The 8848-nt window shown below is 42.3% G+C and overlaps 1 protein-coding gene across 1 annotated transcript; it reads right to left on the bottom strand.

Annotated features, from left to right (window-relative positions):
• Positions 1 to 2784: 2784 nt before the first annotated feature.
• On the bottom strand, positions 2785 to 6991 carry LOC115150574 (GTP-binding protein Rheb). Its single transcript, XM_029694009.1, has 8 exons — positions 6608 to 6991; positions 6037 to 6108; positions 5754 to 5821; positions 5449 to 5531; positions 5248 to 5304; positions 5084 to 5131; positions 4783 to 4864; positions 2785 to 4670 (listed from the first exon to the last, which is right to left on the bottom strand). The coding sequence occupies exons 1-8, from the start codon at positions 6657 to 6659 to the stop codon at positions 4578 to 4580; spliced, it is 555 nt and encodes a 184-aa protein (XP_029549869.1). The 5' UTR covers positions 6660 to 6991; the 3' UTR covers positions 2785 to 4577.
• Positions 6992 to 8848: the final 1857 nt, after the last annotated feature.

Raw genomic sequence — 8848 nt, 5'->3', positions numbered from 1 at the left:
AGGTGATTTGATGATGTTGAAATGTTAAAGTTGAAATGGTGCTGGAATAGTGGAGGCAGCTTCTGTTTTCTTTGACTTGCGGTAGCCTAACTCTCCGTGGTTCTAAATTAATTGTTATTTAGTAGTCCGAAAATTTTGGAAACATTAACTTGCTTGACCATTCTGTAGGTCATGTAACTGTTCATTACACACAATATGCTTTGTGGACTTCACCAGACAGATGTTGCTCTCTGGTTGTGTGATGAAACACAGGTGTGGTTGAATTTATTCTGCCAGTGTCGTCTTATTGTCTCGGCTTTAGGCTTATATACACTATATATGTAAAATTATGTGGACACCCCCTTCAAATTAGTGGATACGGCTATTTCAGCCACACCCATTGCTGACAGGTGTATAAAATCGAGGACACAGCCATGCAATCTCCACAGACAAACATTGACAGTAGAACGGCCTTGCTGGCTTCCCGAGTGGTGCAGTGGTCTATAAGGCAGTGGTGCAGTGGTCTAATGCTTAAGGCGTCACTACAGACCGATCCTAGGCTGTTTCACAGCTGGCCGTGACCGGGAGACACACGAGGCGTCGTCCGGGCTAGGAGAGGATTTGGCCGTTCGGGATTTCCTTGTCCCATCACGCTCTAGCGATTCCTTGTGGCGGGCTGGGCGCCTGCAAGCTGACTTCGGTCGCCAGCTGGACGGTGTTTCCTCCGACACATTGGTGGGGTTGGCTTCCGGGTTCAGCGAGCAGTGTGTCAAGAAGCATGGCTCTTGACCTTCACCTTTCCTGAGTCCATAGGGGAGACAAGACTGGATATCATGAAATTGGGGAGAAAAAGGGTTAAAAAAATAAATAATTTTTATCAAGAATGGCCTTACTGAAGCGCTCAGTGACTTTCAACGTGGCTGCATCATAGGATGCCACGTTTCCAACAAGTCAGTTTGTAACATTTCTGCTCTACTAGAGCTGCCCCGGGCCAACTGTAGGTGCTGTTATTGTGAAGTGGAAACGTCTAGGAGCAACAACGGCTCTGCCGTGAAGTGCTAGGCCCCACAAGCGCACAGAACAGGACCACCGAGTGCTGTAGCACATTGCGCGTAAAAATCGTCTGTCCTCGGTTTCAACACTCACTACCGAGTTCACAAGCCTAAGATCACCATGCGAAATGCCAAGTGGTGTAAAGCTCACCGCCATTCGACTCTGGAGCAGTGGAAACGCGCTTCCCAGAGTGATGAATAACGCTTCATCGTCTGGCAGTCCGACAGGACGAATCTGGGTATGGCAGATGCCAGGAGAATGCTACCTGCCCGAATGCATAGTACCAACTGTAAAGATTGGTGGAGGAGAAGTAATGTCCTGGGGCTATTTTTTCATGGTTTGGGCTAGGCCCCTTAGTTCCAGTGAAGGGAAATATTAATGCTTCAGCATACAATGACATTCTAGACGATTCTGTGCTTCCAACTTTGTGGCAACAGTTTGGGGAAGGCCCTTTCCTGTTTCAACATGACAATGCCCCCGTGCACAAAGTGAGGTCCATACAGAAATGGTTTGTCGAGATCGGTGTGGAAGGCTTGCACAGAGCCCTGACCTCAACCCCATCAAACACCTTCGGGATGAAATGGAACGCCGACTGCGAGCCAGGCCTACTCGCCCAACATCAGTGCCGACCTCACTAATGCTCTTGTGGCTGAATGGAAGAAAGTCCCTGCAGCAATGTTCCAGCATCTAGTGGAAAGCCTTCCCAGAAGAGTGGAGGCTGTTATAGCAGCAAAGGGGGACCAACTATTTTTTTTTGAAATTCTATATATATATTTAACCTTTATTTAATTAGGCAAGTCAGTTAGGAACAAATTATTATTTACAATGACGACCTACCCCGGCCAAACCCTAACCCGGACGACGCTGGGCCAATTGTGCGCTGCCCTATGGGACTCCTAATCACGGCCGGTTGTGATATAGCCTGGAATCGAACTAGGGTCTGTAGTGACGCCTTAGACCGCTGCGCCACTCGGGAGCCCAACAACTAACAGGTTATAGAGCAAAAAACGCAATTATCATAACACATAATGGACTTCACCGGACAGATGTAACATGGCATTTTTTTTCCTGGCTTCCCCACTGATTTTACCCACACACCGCTAGTGTTAAAACTGCAAAAGTGTCTCTCCACCCCATGGCAAAACTGATAGAATTGCAGAAAATGTGCTGTTAAACTGCACATTGTTTTTCTCTGCCCCATAGCAAAATGTTTAGAATTGCAAGAAATGTACTTTAAAACCTACATTTTTCTCTCCGCTGTCAAGACAGGGGCCAGTAAAATGCTTTGCCCGCGAGGTGGGGGGAACCCCAACCAAATCTCGCTAAGGACCCCCAAAAGGTTAGGGCCATCCCTGGCTACTGGTAATGCAATTAAGAGTTAGCTTAACTGCACAAATTGATTGATTCCATAAATCAGTTGACTGCATGCGTGGGTATGGATGTGGGTACGCAGACCCACAAGCCACTGCGGCCCCTCATGATCAGTTCATATTTTTTTGTGTAAAGTCAGTAAAGACCATTAATGACGGCTTAGGCTTAGTACAGGGGTAATTAAAAAATACATCTGCATAATTGTAAGCATCATAATTCGGTTTTGTCAAATAAATAATTACTCATTTACTAACAGATTTGTCTCCAAGTGGTGTGATATTATAGTGGCTGCATGTTTCTGTTTCAGAGATGGAATTCAAATTCTTAGCTGCAGACAGTTATTGAGCAGCCATAACACAACTAATCAATAAAAAAAAAGACTTTTAAAGGAGTAAAAGATTTATATATACAAAACAGTTTACAGCAATATTTCTGAGCTAACACTAACCAATGTGGGGGTATTGGTGTTCAGGTGCGTGTTGTGCACCTTGTTTTCCCCATCGGGTCAAGTCAACAGTGAAGGGAAAAAAACCTAGAGGACCTTGAGTCAGGTAGGGAAACAGGTGGGGGGGGGGGGGGTAAAGCGGGGGATTGAAGGGTAAGGCACAAGACACAGCAACACCAGCTCCTCTTAGGCTGAGTTTACACAGGCAGACCAAATCTGATATTTTGACCAATCACATCAGATCTTTTTCAGCACAAATCTGATTGGTCAGAGGACCAAGTAGTGAAAAAAAGTTTAGAATTGGGCTGCCTGTGTAAACTCAGCCTTAGACTGCATAATCAATCTACTACTTATTCAAAGAGAAGCACTCTATAAAAAAAATCTAAACAACAAATAATAGACACTAGGGGGTGGACCGTCTGGATAAATGTAAGTAATGTCAGTAAAAACCATTGTGCATCGAATTGCTCTTTTGTGGACACGCAAATCAGGTTATGGTGAGCACTGTGTCCGCTAGGAGTCCCCGACACAACATAAATTCATAAGTGATAATGTGTCATAAGGCGTCCTTGCTTGGCTTGATCGAGCCCTACATCACTTCTGGAATCAAAACCCCAAAACGGAAACTAAACCAGCAGATCCTGTGGTCCCCATGAACTGGTTAACAGTCCACAGTGGTAAGGAATTATCAGTGAATACCAAAACTGCAACTCCATCTTCTTAATTATAGTATAATTATATGCAGACATTTCGTTCAATATGCTGCTGAATGAACACACTTGTATTATCTCAGAATATAACTAACAACACTATCAAACCTGTGTCTAGGATCCTAGTTCTCTGGGATCAAAAGGCCACAACGTTTTTATATAACAGATTCATTCCATTCTTTTCGAAACATCATTCAAGGGTGCCTCATCCACTGGATAATTACAGCTTAATTATTAAAGTCAGATGGTAGATCATAGCGGAAAGGAGCGAAGACCAATCTGCCAACCAGAAGAACATAAAACTGTATTCTAGAAAATACAAATTGGCATGTTTCCTAAAAGACATGATTTACAGTTCAAGAGTGAAGTGTAACCTGAAGTTGACTTGCTGAAAGCTTTACAGTGAAAAAATGTTAGCCAAGACCAATGCTAGATGAAATGTATTTCTGCAATACACATCTTGTGTGAAAGAGAACTCATTCCTAGATACTGTAACCAATACATTAATCAGTTGTGAATTATAGTGACTTTCCAAACAATGACCTGAGAAAAAAAAGTCAGGCATGTTTTTTAGGCATCAAGGTCAGCCCTTATTATGTACAGGGTGAAGCTAGCCAGTGAGAGTTGGGGACACTAACCAGTCACCGCTCCATCTGTTGATAGATGGCTAGCTATTTGATTGCAATTATCAGGGAGCTGTTTTTTGTTGTGAAGTTTGGGCTTGTGGCTCTTACATTACATTTGGTATTTTCATGAGGTTTGGTTTATGCCAACCAAACTTATGTACAAGGTTTTTTCAGTAAAACTGACAATGAAACCCTTGTGTGACACCTGTCAGAGTTCTTTTTAGTCAGCCTTGAGTGTGATTGGGTGCCTTTGTGTAAAACACTGTTGAATTATAAAGTGGCCACATTTCGACTGCGGCTCCTTGGTGCTAGGGAAGTCATGATTGGCAGGCTGGTGACGTTGTCTCCCCTGGCTTCATCCAATGAGCTTACTGCTGTCCTGGTGAGACCCTCTTACATCACGGCACACTTTTTATCCTCTGAAGGAACGTTCCCATCCGCCCTCTCCATCTCCAGAATGATCCGCTTGAATACCTCTACAGCGGTCTGCAATGCATAGAGTTGAATGTAGAAAAACAATCAATAAATAAGTTCATGCCTTTGAATAGACCATTTTTTTATGAGTAGCTCTGTCTACAGAGAAGATATCTTTGTCTACCTCGTTTTCCTTGGCAGAAGACTCCATGAATGCTGCTCCCCATGAGTGGGCCAGCTTCTTCCCTTCCTCTGGCTTGATCACCCTGAGGGGAGGAGGGACACACTGAGCATGATGTAATGGTAGTATGAATGTACCTATATGACCACAAGGTCCAAGACCTCAGTTTGAAAACCAAGGTGAAACCATATACCAGTTTTTAAAATGGGATGGTAGTGGCATGGTTCTATACATAATGTACCAGCTATGCATGTGAGTGGGAGCACCAATGCTCTCCTCCTTCATTCAGCTCAAGTAGGTTTACCTTTCCATGTGGAGATCTTTTTTATTTCCAACAAGAACAGTTGGCACCCTAAAAGAACACACATAAATAAAAATTAAAAAAATGTACTTGGAAAGCCGATTTCTTAAGACAAACAGATCATCAAAAGCAGCATCACCAACCTTTTATAACTTCGGTTAACTTACTGTATTTTCCCAACCATATCTAGCAGCTTGTCATGAAGAACCTGAACAACTTCAAAACTGCAAAAAGTGAAAGACAAAAAGAGACAGGTTACCAGTGTGTATTGATGGACAGACAACTATCTATACACACAGTAGAGTCACAATATCAGAGGGCCAGCACAAAGGATGAACTGCGAATTAAATGTACCTGTGACTACTCACCTTTTCATGGAGGTTACTGCGTAGACCAAGACATAACCATGGATGTCCATTGAATGAGACTGAGGGAAAATAGAGTACTCGTCCTGTAGAGATAAGGCGAGAAATCGGTTAAAGAGAAAACACACAAGGACAGACAAGTGCTTCTGAAAAGAATATCGTCTGTTGTTTTCCTTCATATCCCAACCATTTTACATGTTGCATCGGCACAAATGGTCACTGATCACCAGAACATTTATTTTGTGTTATTTCAGAGAGCTGAGAAACAGAGGTAAAGAAAGAAGATGAGTAATGTAAAGCATACATACCTGACCAGCAGTATCGACCAACTGAAGATTGAAATCTTGACCGTTGACAGACACCATTTTGTTGAAGGCTGGAAAGAGTTGAAGAGGATGTTGTCAAGCCCAGGCTATACCACATAAGGTGAGCACATGGTAATTGCTGGACATAGCATGATCATAGAAAGGATCATATGTTCTGCTTTTCACCCATGCATATTATTTGACCCTCAATGACACCTTAATAGTGGCTGCACTAACTTAGAATAACAAAACTGATCCAACGAAAAAACGAAATAAAAATACTTACTGTTTTCAATGGTAGGGTCATATGAATCTACAAACTGTCCTTCCACGAACTGTATTGTGAGAGAAGACTTTCCTGTAGAGAGAGACAAATTGCATTGTTGTGGCCGATAAGCAGCAATTTCCAAAATCATAGGAAAACAAAATGACCATTTGTTACCTGACTCTGAACAACAGTTATACAACGTGATTGGCTGTGTTAGCTATGACTACAGCGGTTTCACAATGAAATTATCTAGCTAGCTAGGTCTATGAGCTAACGTTAGTAACGTTTGTTGGCCGCGTTAACACATCGTGGAACTTGGCTTAAGTTGTTAGCACACAACTTTGGCATGGTGACTAGAGTGAGTAGAAGCTTATCAACTACAACGTTTATACATTAACACACTACATAATTCACAATTACAGAGCTATGACATTATCTTATGTGCTCGATTCTGTTTTGGTACTAGAATCTAGCTAGCTTTTATTTTTATCATAGCTACGCTATTGCTAACTAACCATCTAGCAGCAACGTTAGCTATAAAAACAAAAACAAAGGCTAGCTAAGTAACTTAGCTTCTTATTTCACTCACCAACAGATCTGTACCCAATCACAGCAATCTTCCTGTATTTTGGTTGAGGCATTGTTTTAAAATAGTAACGTAATATGTAATGTTGTTTTTGTATCTATGGTCGTTTTAATAAACAAACAAAAACTTTATCGCCACATTCGTGTCACGTGACAACAACAAACTTTTCAAAGCCGCCGGGCTTCGCGTTGCAACTTCAGAACTGAACTGAAGCTGATAGAACACGTATTTCGACTGATACTTGCACTATATCGGTTATCGATATAGTTATGTATGGCGATAATTAGTTTGAAATTATCAAAATATTCGTTTTCAGAACTTAAAACAGGAAACCAAAAAGGTTTATTCACAAGAGTTGCGCTTCCCGAGTAACACTATCGGAAACTGGTAAAGCACACCGTCGTAAAACGACATACGTCAGAGCTTGTGCTTCTTCTTCGATTAGGTTCAACGGCGGTTGGCATCCAGTAAATGTTGCATTACCGCCACCTACTCGACTGGAGTACAACTCCCTAATACTTTGAATAAATAAATAAACAAATACCCTACCATCTAACACAACACTCACAAAAAAATAAAAATAACACTACCCTACTCCACTATTTACATCTATTTAGTCCTACCTCAGGCCAACAACTTCAAAGGAAGGGACACCACCACTTAAGACACCCTGTAACTCTTCTGATGTATAGTCTCGTACACCCAAATTCGCACAACCTCAATTTTCTGCAACATACGTTCCATCCCTGCAGTACAGTTGATAACCATTGCTATAAATGCCAAAAAATCCAATCTTACTGAAACATATCACTTGTTGGCATTTCCCTCTTTACTGGTACAGATTTTTTTTTTTACATTTTAGTCATTTAGCAGACGCTCTTATCCAGAGCGACTTACAGTAGTGAATGCATACATTTCATACAATTTCATACATATCATACATTTTTTTCTGTGCTGGCCCCAGATCTACGACTCACACCACTCCTCCCAGGACCCCTACCCCTTGACTCATCTTCAAATCAAATCAAATCAAACTTTATTTGTCACATGCGCTGAATACAACAAGTGTAGACCTTACCGTGAAATGCTTACAACAGTGCAGTTCAATAAGAGTTAAGAAAATATTTACTAAATCATCTAAAGTTAAAAATTATAAAAAGTAACACAATAAAAAACAATAAAGAGGCTATATACAGGGGTACCGGTACTGAGTCAGTGTGCGGGGGTATAGGTTAGTTGAGGTAATTTGTACATGTAGGTGGGGGTAAAGTGACTATGCATAGATAATAAACAGCGAGTAGCAGCAGTGTACAAAACAAATGGGGGTTCAGTGTAATTAGTCCAGTGGACATTTGATTAATTGTTCAGCAGTCTTATGGCTTGGGGGTAGAAGCTGTTAAGTACAGCTCCGGTACAGCTTGCCGTGCGGTAGCAGAGAAAACAGTCTATGACTTGGGTGACTGGAGTCTCTGACAATTTATGGGCTTTCCTCTGACACCGCCTATTATATAGGTCCTCCTGGATGGCAAGAAGCTTGGCCCCAGTCATGTACTGGGCCGTACGCACTACCCTCTGTAGCACTATCCTCCTTTTGAGGATCTGGGGACCCATGCCAAATCTTTTCAGTCTCCTGAGAGGGAAAAGGTTTTATCGTGCCCTCTTCACGACTGTCTTGGTGTGTCCTCTACTTTCTTCACTGCCTCATCATATGACAACTTCTGCACTGCTCTAACCCTGAAAACCTCAACCTGCCTCTCTCGCACGGGACATTTCTGATTGCCAGCCCCATGGGCACCCCTACAATTAACACATACCACTACTTTCCCCAATGATACACATTCCTTTGTCTCATGCCCTTCTGCACACTTCTCACACCTAGGAACCTCCCTCCTACACACTGCTGCCACATGCCCATAAGCTTGACACCTGAAACAACATAATGTATTCGGCACAAAAGCTCGTACAGGATAAGTTATATATCCTAATATCACTTTATTGGGAAAAGACTCAACATTAAATCTCAAAAGAACAGACATTGACTCTTCTGTTTCACCACTCACGCCACCCTGTCTGCGTCCTACCAAACAATGAGCATCACAAACACCGGGAATCTTCCCCTTCAGTTGGTCAACTTTTACATTTACTGCTACCCCAGTAAGCACACCTTTCAATGCCACCCTTTTCTTGAGAACAAAACAATCCCCATTTCTTGCCCCCATTCGTTTATCGCAGAACGCCTTCTCC

This window comes from Salmo trutta, chromosome 16, assembly GCF_901001165.1.
Source record: "Salmo trutta chromosome 16, fSalTru1.1, whole genome shotgun sequence".
Taxonomy (NCBI): Eukaryota; Metazoa; Chordata; class Actinopteri; order Salmoniformes; family Salmonidae; genus Salmo; species Salmo trutta.
This window is presented reverse-complemented; position numbering and strand designations above follow the sequence as displayed.